General features: G+C 42.6%; 1 protein-coding gene across 1 annotated transcript; it reads right to left on the minus strand.

Annotated features, from left to right (window-relative positions):
- Window positions 1-961: 961 nt before the first annotated feature.
- On the minus strand, window positions 962-22,632 carry noc2l (NOC2-like nucleolar associated transcriptional repressor). Its single transcript, XM_031726441.2, has 18 exons — window positions 22,550-22,632; window positions 22,038-22,157; window positions 21,078-21,261; window positions 20,751-20,997; window positions 18,656-18,746; window positions 18,455-18,533; window positions 18,175-18,285; window positions 17,948-18,061; window positions 17,628-17,816; window positions 17,168-17,307; window positions 15,856-15,967; window positions 12,920-13,033; window positions 11,156-11,257; window positions 10,791-10,934; window positions 4,764-4,877; window positions 4,416-4,554; window positions 2,422-2,529; window positions 962-1,233 (listed from the first exon to the last, which is right to left on the minus strand). Exons 1-18 carry the CDS (start codon window positions 22,567-22,569, stop codon window positions 1,097-1,099), a joined length of 2,265 nt encoding a protein of 754 aa, XP_031582301.1. The 5' UTR covers window positions 22,570-22,632; the 3' UTR covers window positions 962-1,096.
- Window positions 22,633-22,813: the final 181 nt, after the last annotated feature.

Below are 22,813 nucleotides of genomic sequence, written 5' to 3' on the forward strand. Positions count from 1 at the left end.
TTCGTTAAAAAAGAACATGCAGGAGGCGGGGTGTGTGTGTGTTTTATAAAGGGGAGGTGACCCATGGGGGGCACAGTTCGGGTCAACACCAGCTGTCGGGGTGTGAGGTTCAGCCGCAGGCCAAGGCCTCCCTGCCTGTGGGGGTAAACCTGACCCTCCTCATATACCCACACACGCACACAGCAACAGAACCAGGAGCAGCCCTCGCTCACACTCGCCTTCCTCCTTCAAAGCAGTGCGCTCTTCACACTCTGCTGGGACTTCCCCCTCGCTTTAGGCGGGCCTCTGCACCAGGAGGTTCAGAATTCACTGAAAACCACCGCAGAGGAAACGTGACGACACACAAGAGTTGCTCAAATCAGATCTGCAGTTGAAGGATTTCACACCACGTCTCGTAGTTCACCTGTCTCCTTCCTACACCGGTGAATACGTGCCGTAAATGTGCCTCGTGATAAAGGTCAGAATCGCCATCGGTTTAGCTGTGAATTCTGGCGTGAAGATCATCGAAGGCCAGGAAGAAAAGCGGGGGGGAGAAGTTGGGAGTAGGACAGCCGTGTTTGAGCATGTGCGATAGACAGACAGAAAAGACAGCGGTCCGGGTAGGGGGTGGGTGAGGAGTTGGCACGGAAACAGACCAGCCTGTGTTGCTGCTCTACCACCTGGGCAGAGAGTCTTGGCGCAGCATCAGACACCACCCTGCCAGCCTGGCACCGCACTGCTGCCTCGGGGCTGAACACCCGCCTCTCTGTACCCGCTCCTCTTGGCCGGCCCTGCCTGGCTGGGCCCGGCTCAGCCAGCTTCATAGCTCCTTCCAAATAGCCCGTTCTTACAAAGCCTGGGGGTGCCTACAGGTGTGCACATGTACACAAATTACTCGTTTCAGGTGCACTTGTGCATTAACATGCACATACACGCTTCAATTAGCATCTTAAAAAAAAATAAATTCAAGGACACACAGGAATTTTTTTTTTTTGTATCAGGCTCAGTGTTTAATAAAATTAAACTTCTCTGTACTGTACATATGAGGAGACAGAAAATTAAAACAACAATAGCAAAGAGAGGAAATACTGGAAATATTGACCGCTCCTATAGACCCTCAGTCGTCATCAGACAGTTCCAGGTCTTCAAGTACATCCTCCTCTCCCTCAGCCAGCTTTATCAGAGCAGAGGAGGACAGCGGCTGAGGAGTCTTGGAAGCCTTTTTATCTCCTTCCTCTTCCTCCTCATCATCATCTGGAATATAGACAAGAAGTACTTAAACTTCACGCTCAGCCACATCAGAAACCTCGCAGGTATCGAGTGGTTTATATGTGCACACGTTAGAGTAGAACAGCATTTTTAACAAACCTCTTCTAATCTGACACATTTCACATTTTTACAATGTTGTTTACTCTCCAGGCTCAGCTAATGAGTGGCCACAGGAGTTGCTACCAGCTGTGAGACCACCATGTTAAAATGTGATGTAAACCATTTCTCAAAAGTTACACACGGATGATAAATGCATAACTGAAAAGCATAAATTTAGAGTAGCGCTCCTTAAATTCCATTTCTGTTCATTTATACATAATAAATTCATTTAAGAGACTGAATTAATTTAACTATTTCAGTGCAAATGCTTAGTCTAAATTCTAAAATCGCTCTTCCCTCCGAACCAGCAGCCGAACCCAGAGATGTTTAAACTTAAAAGTTCAGACCGTCGAGACCCAAATCTGGCATCATGTGGCAGTTTATGCCTGAAAACCTGCTACAAAAACAACTAAATATTTATTAAAATTTAATTTTTTGTACTTGACTATATTTGCATTATCTAGAGCAGGGATATCAAACTTAAGGCCCGGGGGCCACACGCAGCCCGACAAAGACTCCAATCCGGCCGCTGGACTGTTTTGGAAAATATGAAGAACAGAAATTTCACAGCTTCTCTTACTGATAAAGAGCTTTTCCACGACCACACTACACTAAAGTAATGAATTCATAGATGATATCTGTGAATAAACTGTGTCCACAGTGAAAAAACTAAACATTTGCTGTTAATGAACAAAAACTTTCCAGTCTGTCTTTCATTTGCTACAGCACCATTTCTATATCGTGCAGAAAAACATATTGTTACAATTCTTCTTATGTTAATATACAACCAGGATTAAATGTGCAGATAAACTTCAGGAAGTGCTGTTTCACTGGGTTGGCCCACTTAAGATTAAAGTGGACTGTATGTGGCCCACAGTGTAAAACGAGTCTGACATCCCTGCTCTAGAGGCAAACAGTAATTTTAAGTTTTACCCTTGGTACCAGCCAGCCTCCATATTACTGACCCTGCACTGATAGAAATGGGTAACGCAGACGCCTCTACACAGCAAATTAACCAAAACAGACAAATTAGGACCATAAAATGTGTCAAAACTGTTAATTGTGAATACCGACCTGAGTCTTCTCCCTCTATGCCCTCATCATCGCTCAGGTCAGACAGGTCTTCAAAATCATCGTCATCCTCGTCATCCTCGTCATCTGACGCACGGCTGCTCTTCTTACCTGAGGGGAGACGGTGGAAAAACATTACAGCGCGCTGAAATTTGTCTAGTCTTACTTTCTTCAGACGTTCCTAAGTTTGCACCGGTGCATCGCTGACGTCTGACGACTTTGGAGACGTGGATATGTGGGCCAGGTATCAGAGGCAGCTGGAAGTGTCTATTTCCTCCTGAGATGGAACTGAGAGTCGATTACAGGCGCCGCCGCCGCTGCTGCTGCTGGTGCACAAACACCCATGACAGTTTACTACCGGCAATTTCAGACATCTTATGCTCACGGCCTAAATATAGCAAATGGAGATAGCAGGCAGGTTCCACAGCTTCCACGATAATGGCAGAGTTGGTGTGTGTGTCTGTGTTTGTGTGTTGGAGAGAAGTTGGGTTTTTTTCTTTTTGAAATTTAAGGTGTGCTACTCTCAGAGTGCTGTGTGTGTGTGTGTGTGTGTGTGTGTGTGTGTTGTCTAGCCAAAGGGACAACTGAGGTCCACATGCTTTGAAGTTGAGGTGTGATGAGAAGCTGACGGCATAGGGGAGAGAGAAGGAAAACAGAGCTGTTTCCTTTATGACACGCGCGCACACACACACGCACGCACGCACACACACACACACACACACACACGCACGCACACACATAAACAACGTCTATTAAAACATCAGGTACTTCCCATCTGAATTTAAGATCGCAAACGCGCTCTTGCCCTCTCCCACTCTTTGTTGCTCACATGGTGCTCGCAGATTTCAGTTGTACCTTTGAGGTTGCCCCCAAATGACCTGGATGACTTATTACCACCACGCACACACAAATACACACACGCACACACACCAATCTTAATCATCAGCCCCTTCTCGCACTCCCCCTCTTTCCGGGAGTGTGTGAGACCGCAGAGAGCTTTGGTGAGCTGCCTGAAAGCTTTTGGCTCTTCGAGACTGGACGGCGAGGCGGTGGGTGTGCATTTGTGTGCTATCATCGAGATGTGTCTGTGTGTGTGTGTCTGCGCACGTGTTGCGAGGACATGCGGGGGCAGCTGGTTGGAGTCTACAGAGCCAGAAAAAGAGAGAGAGAGGGAGAAAAAAAAAGGGAGAGAGGCCACCGCTGGCTGTTCCAGTGGGCTGGTTTGAATTAGGAACCCCCGCTGGGATCCAAGCCTGTACTTCCTGTTGGGGTGGAGGTGGGGAGGGCAAGTTCGTGAGTGTGGAGGAGTTGAGGAAGGATGAACGAAAGAGGGGTGAGGGAGGAGGGGAGGGGAGGGGATGCTTGCCGGCAGCTGCCCATCCGTTTGTGGGGACTCTCCCCACAATGAAGTCCAGATGCATTAAAAAAAAATAAAAACCCTGCCGCCTGCTCTGTTCCTCAGTGACCTTGCGGAGGGGTTTTTTTCTGTTTGGAGCGTGTCCGAGTGTAAAGCTATAAAATCGAGGTTGACCTGTGGATGACCCGCAGAGGACGAGAGACAAACGGGGGGGTTGTTAAAGGATGAATGAGCTGACGGCTCCTTTTGGCGGAGAGCGCAAGAGAGAACCAAACTCTCTGATAAGCGAGAGATTTTCTCTTCAGTTTGATTTGGGGTTTAATTTTAATTTCCACGGAAACGGCCTCTGTGGATGCTTTTATATCTCGGAGCCTTACGGCAAACCGCTCTGCAGGTGATCTGCTTCGTGTAGTCAAATCTTGGAGACGTCACACAAACGGATAACGGCAGGAAAAAAAACATAAAATCACAGTGAACTGTCATCACCTCTCAAGCTTTTACACTGCTGTAACAAAATGCAGCCCCCTAGAGGCCAAGTTGGGAAATACACCATAACCTGCACCAGTCCACAAATTGCATCGTTTGATAGGGTCGGATTCAGATAAATGGGGGAAACCAGATATGAGGGGGGTTAGCTCACCTTTGATTTTGAGTCCTGCATCATCATCTTCATCGGAGTCGCTGTCAGACGGGAACAGACCCTTGAACTCCTTTTTGTCCTCGGCCTTCTTCTCTTCAATCTTCTTCCGTTTGATCTCAGGAAGGTTCAGATCCTCCATCTTTATGTGACACAAACACAAAAAACAAACTGCAGTGCTTGTACACACGCTTGCATTTTAACAGCCTTAATCGTGATCACAAAACTGTTTTTATGTAACAGAGTAATTCTTCTGGGTAACGTGAACATTCATGAATGAAAAACAGTAGAAGTGACTCATAATGACTGAGTAAGGCGACTGCTGGCAGGTTTCTTTGGTTTGATAATTACCCTTTCCTTGCCAGAAATCTCCAGCTGGATCTCCTTCTCTCTCAGCTTCTTCCACTGGCTGTAATATTTGCTCAGGGGGGTCCCCTCCTCCTGGATCTGCTTCTCCCAAGCCGCCTGACAGAGAACAGATATTTAGATGGAGAATGCACACAGGTGTGGACAGGACAGGTATGTGTATGTGAAAGGAAATGCAAATCTCCATCCTAATAAGCATAAATACACAGGTGGGTTCTCTCCCTTTCTTTTCCAGGATCTGTTTAGACAAGCCTTTCAGCAGGTTCATATTACACCTCCACCTCCAGCTGACCGGGAGAAAGAGACAGACGAGAGTGATCAAAGTCAGAGAAAACAGACGGGTTGAAGATGCCTGAAAGAGGAGATCTTCTTCGGCCCCTAAAGGTCTTTCTGGACAATATTGATTAGGCCCAATCACATTATCTGACCGACAAATCCAATAGTGCGAACAGACCGTGGCCTCTTGTACCCGTTGGCCTAACACATTTACCACAATTTTCAGTGTCGCTATTAAGACAGAGTGACACGTGTGCACCGGAAGACGGGACAAGAGAAAGAAAACGTTACTTCTGAATTCGGTCAGACAAACAAAACTAAATATTTTCAGATCAGAGAAAGACGAGCGATGGCAGAGTGTGCAGGGCGTCGTTAATTAGGCTAGCTCTCAGTTTGGGTGACATGTCAGCAGGGGGGCTGGTGGCCGGAGGGGGGCCGTGGCCTTTCCACGGTGACAGCAGCAGGGCTGTCCCCTCTCCTTCGCCCGCGGTGACACCTCTACCCCTGCCTCCGTGCCAGGGAGTCAATGCCATGGCGACAGCCTCCGCTGAGCACAGAGCCGTGGCGACAGGCGCTGGCACCGTGCCGCGTCGTCTGCCATACTATGTAAACACACACACACACACACACACACACACACACACACACACACACACACACACACACACACACACACACACACTCTCACACTTCCATAACACACACACACACACACACACACACACAGTTTCATCAGCTAAATTACAGACGAAGACCATCCGCTTCCATTTCATCTTTAAACGCTCTTAAATATTCATCAGTTCACACCTGTTCAAAAGTACAGGTGACACAACTAAAGAGCAACTGAACGAACACACGTGCAGCAGAGGTTGTTTCAAATTTTTAAATGTGTTTTTGTCACTTTGACGACATTTATAAAAACATCACAGTAACAGACAAGATGATGCATTTCTGAGGGTGTGGACATGCAGCCACTTCCCATGAGAACATAAGAAACAGAAGTGATTTTGTTTTTCCTCCTTCGGTTATAGAAGAAGCGCTAACACACCACAAACATGAACTTAGTCGACTTAAGCTCTGAATCTCCTTGGGTATAATTAAACGCATCCACACAGAGGCAATCTTGCCCCCGCCTGAACCCTGCGTCTGCTGACACACTGGACATTTCAGCCATGGCTTTCTAGGCTGGAGGATGTTTGTCCCATGAAGTGATCAGACATCACTGTGAAGCTTTCCAATCATGCGAGCGCTCACTTTACTGACAGCAAACCTTGCAATACGTGTCTGCGTAGGTTCTCAGTCATCCAGGTTATGGTAATCTAAGGAGCTTGAAGATGTTTCACCTCTCATCCAAGAAGCTTCTTCAGCTCTGAATCAGAATGAAACGTCTTCAAGAAACTTAAAGAATTCCAGACGCTTTTCTTTCCAAACTTCCAAGCATCAGAGTGTGCAGATGCACCTATGACCCTGCAGTGGTCCCAGACACACCTTCAGACTGGCGAACTCCAGATTTAGTGTTTAATAATATGGTGAAAGAAAGAGACAGCAAATTATTTTGCATACGGAGCACTAATGCGACAGCTTTGCAAGCCACTTTGTTTTTTTTGTGAAGCCATGCTACATCACAATGCTACAGAGTAATTGTAATCTGCTGTGATAACAAATTTTTATCGTATCAATGCGACAACAATTCCCACAATTCCTTTGTGTTTGCCGCCAGTCCATTGGTAGACGGTATGCGCAGGCGGCTCAGAGAATTTAATGGAAATTGGAAGCGGTATTTTCACTGAATAAATGGAGCGATGTTTTAAACGTTTAAAAGAAAATCGGAGAAATCGAGCCATCAGGATGAAACAAACACAACCTGCAGCAACTGAAGGAACGTCTGACAATAAAGGGAAAGTTTGGAAGTACAACAGTGAGTGGGAAAAGGACTTTCCGTGGCCGAATTATGAAGCTAAGGCGCAACTTTTTGTCAGCACTGCTCAGAAGCAGTGAAAAAGAGTAAACCAGACAATCATTACGTCGTGGAAAACAAGATATTTAAAAGAGACGATGTTAAGAAGAAAACAAACAAACAAAAAAAGGTAATACAATAAAAAAAGGGAAATGCTTGCTTCAAGTTGCTCCTTTTCTAACAATTCTGTGTTCCATAAAATTATGCCATTTGCTGCAAATCTAAATTGCTGGCTGATGTTTTCACGGAAGTTGAGATGTAAGCCAGGAGGAATGTTAGAGAAGTTCCCGAGCATGCAGTCTGAGGGAGAGAGCGTTTCACGTTTCGTATCAAGAAAATATTTCCTGAATACGTTCTTCAGTTACCGTACTGGTGTTTACTTTGTTGTTAATATGATTTTAAGGGCACAGAGCTGAAAGGGCAAGTTGTTACTGTGGATGTCACCTAGACATCCACCACTTTGACACACCTGACACCTGTAATTATAGAGGTGTTACATACAGACACATTCAAATGTCACACATAGATATATATATATATATATATATATATATATATATATATATATATATATATATATATATATATATATACACACACATACATACATGCAGTACGTATACTTGTACCCCTAGGTGTTATACACACAGACACACTAATCCAAGTTATTGTGTTTGCATTTTTGCTGACAAACACGTTTGTCTGAAAAGATTTCTAGTTATTGTGTGTTCATATTACACATTACTGTCAGTGTGTTTAAGTATGAACTGCACTGCTTTTGGTTATTAGGGATTTTAACAGACATTTCATGCTTGTGCTACAAAACTAGCAACCTTTGTAGCACCAGTACTACAAGCTAACAAAGTCAATGTTCTTTGCCCTGGAAAAACTACATCTGTTAGCCCTGGACAGCCCACTATGTTGCCAGCACTGCTCTTTGTGATGCAAATTCTTTAATCTTACAGCAGATCCACCATCGTCATCGCAAAGTAGTGCATTGGTGATCTACAGATGCTGCATAGAGCTCTAAAGAGACTGTGTCTGCATGTTCTAGAGCAATATCAGAGATTTGTGGAACAACCAGTATTGCAGCCAATACTGCAATAAGCATTTCAAGTCCAAAGATATGCATGTTGAGTTATAGAAAAAGGCCTTCATGAGTCAAGTAGACTGCAGAGGTGGGAACTAATAAAGTACTTAAGTAGTACTACTGTACCTAAGTAGGATTTTCAGGTATCTGTACTTTACTTGGGTATTTATTTCTCTGGCAACTTTTTACTTTTACTTCTTACATTTTCACACAGATGCTTCTACTTTCTACTCCTCACGTTTACAAAACAGGCTCGTTACTTTAGGTTTGACAAGTCTGGGAGATTCAAACATCAAACTGATTTGAGCCTAAATGGAGGGAACAGTAACACATAAAAGATAATCCTATTGGTTTATCCTTTAAGGGGGCTTATCGCACACAAAGAGATGAAAGGGGCAAAAACATGTAATTGATTGAAGCGCTACACTTTGGGGGTAAGTTATACTTCAGTATAATAACTTTGCATTATCCAGGGTTTGTATGAAAATACTTGGCAGTTAAGTTCAGGATAAACAGGTTAGCTTGCAGTAAGGTGGTAAATTTACAGTAAAGCGCTGTGTTGGACCGGTGCACAGTGGCTGTGGTGCTCATTGTCAGTGTTAGGTTACATACAGCAGAGATGAATTTAAATTTAAGCTGATGATGCTGAGATTTATTCATTGATTTCAACCTTTATACCAGCTGTATACTTTCTAGTATAAAGACAGTATAAACAGGGTACTGGCAGTGTAGAGGATGGAAATCAAGACAGTCTGTGAAGCATCTGCTTACATCTAGTTGAATTCAGTTGTAAATGTAGAAAGAGCAGTAAAGCTCAGAGCATCACCATCAGGTCAGCTGACTATAACATGTAAACAAAGAAAAATCCACTGTCTCAGTAGAAAAGATTACTGTAACTGATCTCAGAGTTCCCTCCATTAAAATCCCATTAAAACTCTTTTTAGCTGTGAAGGTAAATTCTAAAATAAAGTTTATATTCCAATGTACTAATATAATTTCATTATTATGTTAATACAGCATGAGGTTCAGATAGTGTTGCAAATAACCTGCTGGTAGAAATGTCCTTAAAAGGCCTAATTTGTAGTTTCTTACTTATTTTTCAGAGCTTACGTTTTCCCTTTTGAACCTTTACTGGAGTAAAGAAAGAAAAGGCTGCACTGCAATTGTTACCGTCCCTCTGTTTACACAGCCAAGGACCTGCATCAGGCACCACCCTCAGTTCAAACCTTATAGCTATTAATGAGTCTATTTTGAAAAAAAAAAAACTGTCCATAATGAATATGGGAGATACAGTTCATCAGGTTGAAAACTGGCCTTTATTCCCATTTAGGAGAGGACACAGACAGTAACTCAGTGAAGGACTACAGGTAACTGCATCTGTGTATAACTGGCCCTTTGAGACCTCCTGGGGTCTACACCTTGGAGTAAGCACAGGGTCATTCTTAGCTGAGTTTAAGGTTTATATAGAGAGGTGTTCTCCATTACCAGCTTCTGCCTGTGGCGTTAGATGGTCAGTTGTTAGATGGCCTGCAGCACGTAGCTCAACTGGAAACTATCCCAAAGAAAAGTAAAAAGCTATTTTTCCCTGCAACGGGATTTCTCTGGTGCTCTTATTAGAAATACTGGAATATGATTGTTAAACATATAGTTACACGAACCAATAATTATTATCCATAATGGCTGTAATTTATTTACAGATGACTGTAAATACTCACTGTTGTACCTCTCTCCAGACGTCCTTGATGTTGATTTGAAAATTTCAAATTTGGATCTATTGCTCCATCATATGTGCTGCTACTGATTTTCAGTCTAGTTCTTGTGTAATTTGGCCTTTTCTTTATGTTTCCCTTCCATAAGAACAGCTTTTTGACAACCAGCCTTCCACTGAGACAGTGTGTGATGAGGCTTCAGGGAACAGTACGGATCAGCTAAGGAGTCAAATACATCTCTCACGTCCCGTGTCAGGTGTTTGCAGGATGTTTTCCCATATTTTTCCAGGACATGACTTTCAGATACTGTTTGCCCTCAACACACAGTACACCATTTCAAGGAATGCCAATCTAATAGCTCTTTGGGAATCACCTTGTTGGTGCAAATATAGTATTTTATGCCTGTCAAACTGTTATCTTTGGCAGTTATTTATAGATTCAACTAAAGAAATGGGAACTGTTTTTGTGACAGGCTACTAGTAGCAAAGTGGCAAACGGTATGTTACATGTAGATGAGTCATGTGTAGACACAACACTGGCTAACACAACAAAAGGCATTGAGTTACATGCCTTTTCATGCTTGAATGATTCATGGATCAATATTAAGTGGTTCAGCAAAGGATGTCCAAAGAAACATTTGAAAAGATGTGCATAAAGTCTGGAGAACTGTTGCTCAAGACTGCTTTTAAAATGAAATCAAGTCTAGCTTGGAAGCAAAAATTACAGTAAAATGTTTTTTTTCTGTTGCCCATGTTGCATTTTGTTGATGACCTTTATGTTTAGTTAGCCTTTAGTAGTTTTAAAATTTAAACCTATTTAGTGCCATTTTCAACATATTATTTATTTGACCTTATTATGTGGATCAATAGAAGAACATTGCTCTGTATTTGCAACTTGTTTTCTAAGTTAAAGGTTTGCAAAAGCTTAATGCCAGCGAACAGAAGGGCCAGACAGTCATCGCACAAACCAGACCCACTCACCACAGCGGTGGCATCGGCCACTCCAAATGTGGCCTTCTGTCTCCGTCCTGTGATGTGGCTGCTGTTCTCCTGTATCTTCTCCAACAGCTGGCGCACCGGCTTGGAGTAATTGGCCACTTTGCATTCCTTCAGGAACGCTTTCAGCTGCAGGGACATGGAGGAGGTGCATGAGAAGGTAAGAACAAGCACAAAGGTTGATTATTGTTTCCCCTAAAGGAAGCTGATTCAGTTCAGCAGATCCTGAATCATATATTGAGGTGAAAAACTTTGGGAATAATTAATCTTTTTTAGACAATTGCTAAGTTTAAAAAAAATAAATAAATAAATTCTTGTCCGCTTTAAGATCGCTTTGAAGTATGCCTCACCTGAATGATGGTGGGCAGGGCGAGCTCAGGGAACCCGATGGAGCTGGCCTGAGCGTGGAAGTAATCTAGTATCAGGTCGTACAGCTGGTCAATCATCCCGTCCTAAAACACAACAGGACAGCAACGATTACAAACAATGTTCACAATTTACAAAATGACATCATTTTCCTATTTCATGTGCAACTAACACGAGTGGATCTATAGAAGCATCTTACTGGCTACAAATTAATCATGGCAATAGCTTTTCCCAGCCTGGTATTAACATTTAAATGTTTACTAACCAAGAATCAATAATGCATTACAAGCTGTTTTAATTGATCCGTGTCTCTATCCAGATCTATTTTGGGAAGATTTAATGTTGAACTTCTAATATGCAGTGTTTGTTTTCATGGATATTGGCATTTCTGGGACAGACAATGTAATTCCTGCTTATTGGTCGGGGCTAACTTAAAATAAGTCTCCAAACCAATCACATCTCGCTTAGCATGAACTCACTAAATCACTCAAACAGTGTGAGCTGATGTGACTGTACTTTCACTGAAAAGCAGAAAGGACTCTATATGAACAACAAACTGCACAAGTCTACACTGGCAACAATAAGCAAGCAAAATGCAATTACTGCCCAGTACATTATCACAATGTTGTGCTAATCAATATACTCTGTTTGCAATGTATAGTGCTAGCACACAGATCCATCACAGCTGTGGATGTCGGTGTCACTGAGACATGAAGTCACCTCCGGCTTATAAACAGGAGATCAAATGGTTACCATTTAGGTAATATACCAAAAAGTAACATGACTAGCCAAGATGCCGCCCCAGGAAAACCAAACGCATTGAAAATAATTACACTGTAGCACCAACAGCTTGAAGGCTGAAAAGCAGCCAGCAGCTGCATCTACATCCTGGCAAAGACTGGGAAAGGCACTGGGTACCAGTACACTAGCTTGACCCCTGAGGCAGGATTTGGTTCTCCTCTTGGTCTTGAACCGACAATCTTTTTGCACGTAATGCTAACTTTGTTAACCGCTACACCACAGAGCCACTATGTGACGGTAACAGTGTACAAACTTTAGCACTTCATAACAGCTATATTCTCTATCAACACAGACTAAAAACAAATGGGAAACCACAGAAAAGCAACCTGAGATTACCATTTGTGTTACTCAGAGCTCCATGTAGCACCTAAACCTATTAAAGGTTCAGGGCAAATGAAGACCTACTTTATACCATGATAATAATAATGATAATAATAATAATACTAATAACAGTTATTATTATTCAGCCTCTAGTAAAAGCTGAATACGTAAAGATGCCATCTACAGGGCTAGACGTTAAGCTGCCTTTCTGTGAAATAAAACATCTGAAGCCTGTGTGGACTGAGAGGTGCTCTGATTCAGACAGATCTGTTGTTTGGTCAGGTCTGCTGTGTGTTTACGAGACGGGGGTTCACGGCAGTTGCCCGGGTGACAGCGGTGAGAACAGTCCTAGCGAGCGGAGTGCGGGGGATAATCCCACAGAGCTGCAATCCTCTTGGCTGCAGCACTGAGCGAGGCGACTCAGGGTCAGTCTGAGAGCTCTGACTTTCAGCGCTGTCCTCAATCCACACGCACTCTGTCACAGAGTAGCACTAAAATAACTAAGACTCCATGAGCTGCTCCATCTCAGCACACTAAAGACAGAATCAGCAGGAACTGCTGTATACCAGCTATAAAGAAGTACCTGGTCTAACACTCTTAACACCAGCGGTCACAGTAACACTTACCTTGTAGGCTTTCTCGATTAGGTTGACCTTGTTAAGCTTCAGGATGACTGCAAAGTTGATGGGTTTCTTACTTATTCGTCCGGGTTTCTTGTTGAAATCAACTTGCTGGAAGATCTGTAAGAGGAGACAAACAGTAAACTCTGACCTACATTACTCATACAACAGTGCAGTGCATACCATCTCAAATATAAAACATGGTCTTTTTAATGAGTCTGATTCTTTTTGTTTGCATTTTTTAAAAAGGATGCAGATTTTGGTATGAGTAACATCCACCTGTTTTCTCAACTATCCAATCCAGACACATCCCTTAATGAAGGAATCAATAATGCAGGTTGGGCCTACAAAATTTCATAATTAACATCACTATTAATTAAACCAAGTAGCTAATAAATCTGTTTTATCTGTGAGAAACCAAGTCCACAGTTACTGCTTGCATAGGACTTAAGAGGGTAAGTAGCAGCCAGGTGCTGCTAATCAAATGCACTTGAATTATTGATCATCAGCGAGTGTGAGCACCTCTCTAAAAGCAGAAGCTTCGCTGGTCCGCAGCATTCAGACGTGTGTTAACATAATCCCAAGAATAAAAGACATCAACAGTGATCTTAGAGAAGCAATTGTTGCTGCCCATCAAACTGGGATGTGTTATCAGGCCATTGTGAAGTCCATCATTCTACTGTTAAGTGAAAAACAAGACCGTTGCCAATCTTCGCAGGACTGGATGTTCCAGTAAAGTCACCCGAGGATCAGACCGTGCAATGTTCTGCAGGCCATAGTTAGCATGTTAAATGTCAAATTTAATGACAGTACAGATAGAAAAAGACTGAACAAGTGTGGTGCTTGTTGACAAGAGGTGGTGTCTTCTCTCTTAAAAAAACATGGCAGCACGGCTTAAGTTTGCAAAGCTGCATTTGAACAAACCACAAGATTTCTGGAACAATGTGCTTTGGACAGATGAGACCAAAGTGAAGATGTTTGGCTGCAATGATGCCCAGTGCCATGTATGAAAAAGAAAAACAAATCCAGCATATCAGCTCAAACACTTCAGACTAACTGTCATGCACGGTAGTGGAGGAGTGATGATCTGGGTTGTTTTGCAGCCACAGGACTTTGCAGTCATTGAGTCAAACATGAACCCCCACTGTGAACCAAATGCTCGAGTCAAATGTGAGGCCATCTGTCTGACAGCTGACGGAAACTGGGTAATTTAACGGGACAATCATCCCAAGCACTGCAGCAGATCTACAGCAGAATGCCTAAAAAGAAAACGATGGTGTTGCAAAGGTCAAGTAAAAGTCCAGACCTCAACCAAACTGAAATGCAGTGGCAGGACCTTAAGAGAAAGTCATAAAGAAAACAATTGCTTCAAGTTAAAAGTGGTTCTACAAGCAACTGAATGGTACGGTGTGCTTAGTTTTTCAAGTCCAGTGGAAACTTTATCTCCTGACTGCAGGTTGATATTTGGAACTGCTTCTGCACGTTAATAAAAGTCGCGACCGTCTCTATCTTGAGTAAATCCGCATTCGACTTGCTATTCTTCAAAGACAACACAGCTAAAGAAAACATTTATTCTGCGGGATGCTGAAAGTGTTTTGACAATTATCAGTCAGCGCAGCTCATTTTAAATACTGCAGTGTTACTGAGATGACACATTTCTATCTTAGTCTGTGAAAGTACATTCTAGCCAACGTGTGGGCTATTTGTCTACAAGCTTTAGCTTTCACATCTGCCCACAGTGCGCAAGTGAATTTCTGTCTTGTATTTGTGTATCAAGCTATTTCTGACTCCCTGTATCTCTGTGCATGTGCGTTTGTGTGTGTGTGTGTGTGTGTGTGTGTGTGTGTGTGTGTGGTCGTTAATGCTCGATGTGTGCGAAGCAGAGCAACGCTCCTGGCCGGTGCTGTCTGTACAAACATAGGATGTGGTGGCGGTCTGCGGGGGAGCCAGGGGAAGTGGGAAGGCATGGGCCAACCCTGGTGCACTCTCTCTCCCTCTCTCTCTCTCACACACGCATGCACACGCATACACACAGCTACACAAGCAGGAAGCTCCAAATCATACACCCCCCTCGGAGATACGAGAACACACACACAGGCACAGACACACAGGAGGAAGGGGCTGCTTTTGCTGCTCTAATTAAAACAGTAGCAGCGTACCTCAGCCTGACTTTAACAAGGGGAACAGTAAAGGAGAAAAAACACAGGAAGCATTGTGCGTCACAAATAAACACAGCTTGCTGTTGGGGGTTAGATGGAGCGAGGGAGGCGGGGGTCGGAGTGTATCTGTGTGTATGACGGGGAGAGAAGTGGGGAGTGGGCCATAGGCAGAGAGGATGTGGTCTGCACAGCATGTTAGGACCAGAGTGTAAACCACAACCGTGTCTTTATCGCTTCGGTCAAACTGCTGCATGCACACACAAACACATACAGACATGCGCTGACCACTCCCAGCGGGCCGAGCCAGTCGCCAGCACATGTCTCTCCTCCAGCAAACCACAACAAAGCCGCACAGCGTGCATAAAAACTTGCGCACAAAGGCACACTACGCGGTCACGTGACTAGCACCTGATCCAGACAAAATGTTGTCAGTTGGTGACCCGTGATTGGTCTGATAACAAAGGTGTCTCTCACAGCTCTACCCTTTGAATGTTTCCTCCTGAGCTCCTACAGTTGTGGCCGTTGAGACCAAAGTGCATTTCGTATGCCACTGATGTTTTTCCGCAGCAAACCACCGACGGAACATTTCATCACTTCTACCTTTTCATTGTTTCCATTTCACCAAAGTCAGCCAACGGGCTGTTTATTGTAGATTATCTCAAACTATCTGAAGGCCTCAAGTTGTGTGTCGGTGCGAGAGACTCGGGCCACTGGAAACCTGACCCCTCACTGATACGCTGTTAGATCTGCACGGTGGTTACTGGAGATGACGTGAAGCCTTACCTCCAAGAGGAAAGGCAGAATGGGCACAAATGTGTTGGTGCTGCCAGACAGCAGAGTGAGCGCTCTGCAACAGTGCATCCTCAGAGGGTAATATCTCGCTGTGGGAACCAGTCTGAAAGAGAAAGCAGTGATCAATGTCTCCACCTGCTGTTGGCAACATGTACAAAAAAACACAACAAAAAAATCTCTGTCACGATTTTGAAAGCAACACTTTATGAGTTACAAAAATTTTGGGTGAAGGAACCAAAAATATCTTTAAAAAAATGCAGATTGGAGGAGTACAAACAATGGTTCATCTCATTAGGTAAACCTGTTCATGCAAAGATCTAATCAGCCAACCCAAAGGCATATACGTGCCTTCTGACAGACCAGCCTGAGTATTTCAGAAACTGTTAATCTACTGCGATATTCCTGCGCAATCATTCTAAGGTTTACAGAGAACGTTCCCAAAAAAAGAAAATATCCTACGCGAGGCATCTCTGTGGGCAGAAATCACTTGCTGCTTTCAAGGATCAGAGGAGCTCGAATGCTTTAAGGAAGACAACAGTAAGTCAAATCACAGTAAGTCATTATAGCCAAGGTATGCAGAAGTGCATCTCTGAAGACCACTCCCATCCCAACAGGAAGCTGAGGCTACAATTCACACAGACTGACAAAAATTTAAAAAATATTTCCTGGTCCGAGGAGTCTCAGTTTCTGCTGCAACATTCAGATGTTAAGGTCAGAATCTGGTGTAAACTACATGAAAGCTTGGATCAACCCTGCCTTCAATCAACAGTTCAGGCTAGTGCTGGATATTTTCTTGGCTCACTTTGGGCCCCTCAGTACCAACTGAGCATCATTTAAACGCCACTTCTACTTGAATACTGAATCACATCCATCTCAGAGTGTACCCATCTTCTGATGGGCGCTTCCAGCAAGACAACGCACCATGTCACAAAGCTCAGATCTCAAACTGGTTCCTTGAACATGACGATGTACTCAAACGTTCACCAGATTTCAATCCAACACAGCATCTTTGGGATGTGGTGGAACGAGAAAGTGACATCATGGATTTACACCCAACAAATTGGCAGCAACTGTGTGATGTCATCATGTCAATATGGACCAAAGCAGGAACGTTTCCATTAAGCTAGTTCTGAAAGCAAATGGAGGTGCTACCGAGGTGTAACATAAGTGTATGATATAATATAAGTGGCTGTTTAGTGTGTATTTGAGGCCAAGTCGTGGCTTTATTTATACATCAGACTCTGAGGTTGAGTTTTTAATCTTTTAAAAGCTTTTTTTTCTTAACATATTTATGTATACTTACTTGATGGTGCCAATTATGACTTGGCAGAGTGGATAGATCAGAGGCTGCAGTACCTCACTGGGGTGCAGTGTGCTCAGGACCCGACACCACAGGAACAGACAGTGAATATACTGCCAGTTATAAACTGATTGATACGTTTCCTATTAAAGAAAAAAAAAAAAAGGGGGGGGTCAAATGTGAATCAGGGTGAGCTTCCATATATAAGAGAATAGCTCTGTGTCACTGTGTGTGGTTGCTCAGTCAGTATATAGCTTTAAATCACTTTTGTAAACTGGACTAAGCTCCAATCATCATGTCCATGAACGTTTCTAAAGCAAATATATATTTGAATTTTATATAATTACAAAAACGATCCTTAAATTGAAGCCCTAAATGACTCAGATGTATACTAGTCAGTCTCTATAAATACTGTTTTATGTGAGCACAAACAGCAAAAAGAAGCCAAAACAAAACAAACAACCTTCTTCTTCATGGTCATGGCGTTTCTGAGGTGAATGGCCAGCTGTCGGATATAGATGAAGGCCTGCTGGTAAGTGACCTGCGTGTCCAGGGCGTACATCTCTGTCAGAGTTCTCTGCATGAAGTTGATCATGGGCAGCACGTTGGGAGACGTGAACTTGCAGTTTTGTACATAAGAAATGTACATTTGCTGCAAAGAGGAAGACAATTATTCTTAAGAAAAAAAAAACTGGCTGCCCAGGCTGGATTTGCTTTCCCCCCCCCCTTTTGCCTCAGTAAAGATCCAGGTTTGCTGTGAACACCTCAATTCCTGAAGCTCACCTTAAGAATAGGGTTGAGGTAAGTTTCCTGTTTCTGGCGGCAGATTTTATTGAGGGCCAGGAAGGCAAGAACCCGACTCGTCTCTTCCCCCGTGCTCCACTGCTTCATTAGTTGCTAGAGTCAGAAACAGGAAAAGGAAACAACAACAAAGACACATTAAGGCATCATTCGTCAATAAATACTGACATATTTTACTCCATGTCATCCAGCTAAGGTGCAGGTTTCACCTTAATCAGGTGGCGACACTGTTTGGGTAGACACAGGTAATACGGTACGAGCTGGTTTGTGTGCTTCAGGACCGCGCAGATGACCGTAGCCTCCGTTAGGCTGGATAACAGCTGCAGGTGGGAAACAACAGAACAAGAAATGATCTCAAAGCAGATATTCAGAACTTACTCTGCTTCACAAAAATGAATCCCTGTATTCTGCATTTCTGCCTCACAGGAAAACATAGGCATGAAATCTAAGTGGTGAAAAATAAAGAGACACACGAAGTAAAGAGCAAACCTGAACCACTCCACTGAGATACATCTTTATGTCCATCTGATTCTTTTGCCATCTTGGACTAGACGAAGGAAGCACTGACCTGCGAACAAACCGCAAAACAAACAAAGAAATGAGTAAACAGGGTTTTTTTCCCCCTCTTCTCGGCTACACCGAGACAATCGATGAGAAATGAGACGAGTGTGAATATTGTGGATTTTGTACTTTTTTTGGTCTTTATCTGGCTTCAGGTTAAGCATCCTCTGCAGAGCTCCGTGGATATCTTTGATGCAGAACAGGACCAAAGCATTGAACACTGCAGACAGAAAAAGAACATCATGCATGCTTAAGTGTTGCATCTTTCATAAATAGCACAAGGACTGAATATAAATGTGCTTATGTCATCACAATAAGACAATTCTAGAAACAATCAATCTTTAAAGAAAAGAGTCGAGAACTGCCAGAGGACTTTTGTAACTGATAAACTGTGTTTTCAGTTTCTTCTCTGTGACAGAGATTGGCATGTTTGTGTCTAAATAAGCTGCATTTCTTTTATTTATATAATGTGTCTTGTTAAACCGTGGCGGGTTAACATAAATAACATTTCTAGCTTCTGTGTGGGGTAACCAGATCGTGAGTTGATGTTTTGGGTGACGTTCATTCAAGGGGGAAAATGTCTGCTTTACAATGTATTCACAAAATACATGGCTGTTTGGAATAACAACAAAAACCTTTATTTGATTGCAAACAACCAAGATAAATTTATTGTTTCAGCCCCAAAACACATGGTGTGTATCCTTAAGGCCAATCAAACTTGTTTCCTGTCCCGTTTATGGTACTAAATGTATATTGGGCATCAAAATGGGTAGCAGGTGTTTAACCTTACTCATTTTTTGGTGTTTGTGAATCTTATGAGCTTCCTACAGAGTGCTTAAAACGGCTTTAAATAGATCAATATTTAAATTAACATTAAATCTGCGCTTTAGATACATCGTAACATAAACCCTCTGAAACACTACAATGTAACCTGATGTGCAAATGTAACTGTACATTTGCAGTTACATTTGTAACTACAACTATAACTGCTACAGTGATTGGCCTGTTTGATACTCTCAATTCCTCCTGTGCATTTACCACATTTTTTTTTAAATTTGTTGACTACACGTTTTTTAATTTATCAGTCAGCGAATAAAAATCACCACCTCAACATGAGGATTCAGAGATGTCAACAAATTTCTAACTGTAGATTCCCAGAAGTATCAGAATGGAGACGAAAGAATGTACAAATAAGTGAGAAACAAAAGCCCCGTCCCCAAAAAAATAAATAAATAAAACCCCACCTGACAACAATAACAACAAGTCCAGGCATTTTATATATTTCTATTGCGGCTGGCACTGCATAAACAACTGTAGGGACACAACTACAAACTAATTAATGAGTAAAATATCACACAAAAGCATGAACACTTGCAACAGCGTGTGACAAGTCATTAAAGGCTGACAACAAATTATTGTTAAATTATTAAATTCGCTAGGTATTCCCTTACTGGTTGGTGATTGGTTGCCGGTTGCTAGCAGATCACAGCAGTCGACAGCAGTTTGTATGGAAGATGCTGAACTGTCTCCATTGCAACACTGTATACCTCTTTTAGCCTTTTCCATCAGTACATACTTGGATCCACTCATTTTCCCAGTCGTCCTATCTATTGTGTATAAGGTCGTGATAGCAGTGGGTCCAAATGTCCCGTGGACGTTACAGCGATGGTATCTGCTGCTCGGTGTATGGCTTTTTATCAGACTTGGGGACCACTGTTTTTCCTTGTTGCCTGGTTTCAAAACTGGCTGTTTTGATTTTAATGAAGGAGATGCTCTCATGACCAATGACTAGCCAACCAGTGGGATGCAGTCTGTTGTCGTCACATTTTCAGATCGCTTGAAACCCCGGCTGAGTAGGTACTACAAAAGTACGTGGTACCAGGTACTACCACATAATCAAAAACTCTAAAAACCAAGTCGATCTGATCCAAGGAGGTGCTAATGGAAAAGGGCTATTTAAGACCAACTACTCACCGACCAGTCACAGAATTAACACTTTCACATAGCAATCAATGGTTGCCAGGGGTCACTGACCCCCCTCTCTAGGACTACATGAATGGTGCTTTCAACAATCACTTGCTTACTCGTTGGAGAACACACATTTTTCCTTTGTGACTGTTGGATGGTAAATGGTTGCTGACTGGCCTGTGTGACTGGTGTTTTAATTTCAAATTAAACTGTTATATACCCATATATATATATGAATACAGATATGAGGACCCACCTGAGCTGTCAGCTACTTTGTAGCGGCATTCACCGCCTTCTTCACCCTTCGTTGTGGCGACAGCAGCCTTGAAGGCCTGCGTGACTTCTCTGAAGAGATGAGCTGTGGGTTCTTTCTTCATGGCCGCTTTCCAGTCATCTATCATTTTGTCTGTGACTTTGATAGTATCTGCTCCCTTCTTGGCTTTCTTTGAACTTTTTGCAGCATATTCATCGTCATCATCTTCTTCATCCCCAGAGCTGGCCTCCTACAAACACGTAAAACGGCAGCATGAGAATCTGCTAATTTCCAAAAGAACTCACACCAGAAAGTAAGCATCCCTCTTACCTCCAGTTTAGATGGTAGTTTGTGGTACCCTCTCTCGTCTTCATCGTCTGAGCTGTCAGTGTCGTCAAAATTCAAAAGCGCCTTGTCGTTGTCCTGCAGAAACTTGTAGAACTCGGGATCTTTGCTCTTTAATCTGGACAGCTGCTCCTTGTGCTGAGAGGCCTTACCTTTAGACTTTTGATCTCTACAAATACAGAGTATGTACAAAACAAGTTACAGAGCTTTGAGACATTTTCTGCATTTGCACATTTCTAACAGTACATCATACAGAAAAGATCATTTGAAGTGCTCCTTCCTGATTTCTTTCTCTTTTTTTTTTGCATATTTGTTACACTTACAAGTTTCAGATCAGCAAAAAAATGCTAGACAAAGATAACCCAAGTAAACACAAAATGCAGTTTTTAAATGATAATTTCATTTTTTTAAAGGCTAAAAGCTAAACCTAATAACTCGTTGTGCCACCCTTGGCAGCAAGAAATGCTACCAGGCACTTAAGGTCACGCCAAAGCACGTCGGCGTAACTTTGTGCTGAACATTGGGGGGGGGTCAAGATCTCTGTCTAAATAAATAAATAAATAAATCGGGGTCAATTACCAGATGACTAAAAATGCAACTATTTTGCTGGTAATAACTTGGTAAAAACAGCCTATTTATGCAAGATAATTCATAATTTTATTGGGGGGGTCATAACCCCCCCTGGAAATTACGCCCCTGCCAAAGCATCTCAATCGGGTTAGGACTTTGGCTTTGGTTAGGCCAGGTAGCACATATAGCAGAATAGTACCATAGCTAAAGGGGTGTGAAGTCAGTTGGTGACCCCAATAGAATAGAATAGAATAGAATACAATATCCAGACATTTTACACTGGAAAAGGCTGCACGTTTGTATACCCGTATCAGAGAGTGCCCACATTTAAGATTCTTTTTCAACCCCTAAAGGTCTCTAAATATAAGGACTCACTTCTTAGTGCTTGGAGAGTTCTGATCTGTCTTTTTCTTGAGCCCATTCTGTTTGGGAGTCTCTTCGTCAGATTCAAAGCCTGTCAGCAGGAACTCATCCACACTCAAGTCTTCTAATTTCCTACAAGAAAGAAAACAATCCATAAGAAGCAAGTCGATCAAAATGTGTGTGGTCTAACTGTTCTACAGTTTTTAAGTTCACTTGTAAGCATTTTGTTGTTTAGCGGTTCACTTGTCAGTGAGATGCAAATATCACCCTAAAACACTCAGGAACCTTTTATTATTATTATTCTTATTAATATTTTCATGAAGAGAAACCACACTTAGAATACAGCAGTCGTATTCGAGTTAGCATGACCACTTTATGCTAGCACTTTAGTTACTAACATAAAGACGTAAAGAGTTAGAATGACTTTCACGACTAATTGGCCAGGCTTTAACTTTCAACATCAACATAAAATACAGGATGAATCTCATTGTATTCATAGCATAATACAGAAAATATTAACAAACCTTTTCTGTTTCGCTGCCATGCTGGATCTAAAAAACGTGACGCCAAACCTCAATACCCACAATCCTCTGGTGCAAAGCGATGGAATTGGTTTTATGTTTCGCGGATACTGATCGTATGACGGTACTTGCGTTTATAATTACACCGACTAACCGAAACATTATTATTTTTGATAAAATGCTAACGAACTTTATTTGTTTAGTTTTTGATGAAAGTAAGGTCGGCACAAATACAGTGAACAAATAATCAACTGATTATTTAAAACA

Source organism: Oreochromis aureus, linkage group 20 (genome assembly GCF_013358895.1).
Source record: "Oreochromis aureus strain Israel breed Guangdong linkage group 20, ZZ_aureus, whole genome shotgun sequence".
Taxonomy (NCBI): Eukaryota; Metazoa; Chordata; class Actinopteri; order Cichliformes; family Cichlidae; genus Oreochromis; species Oreochromis aureus.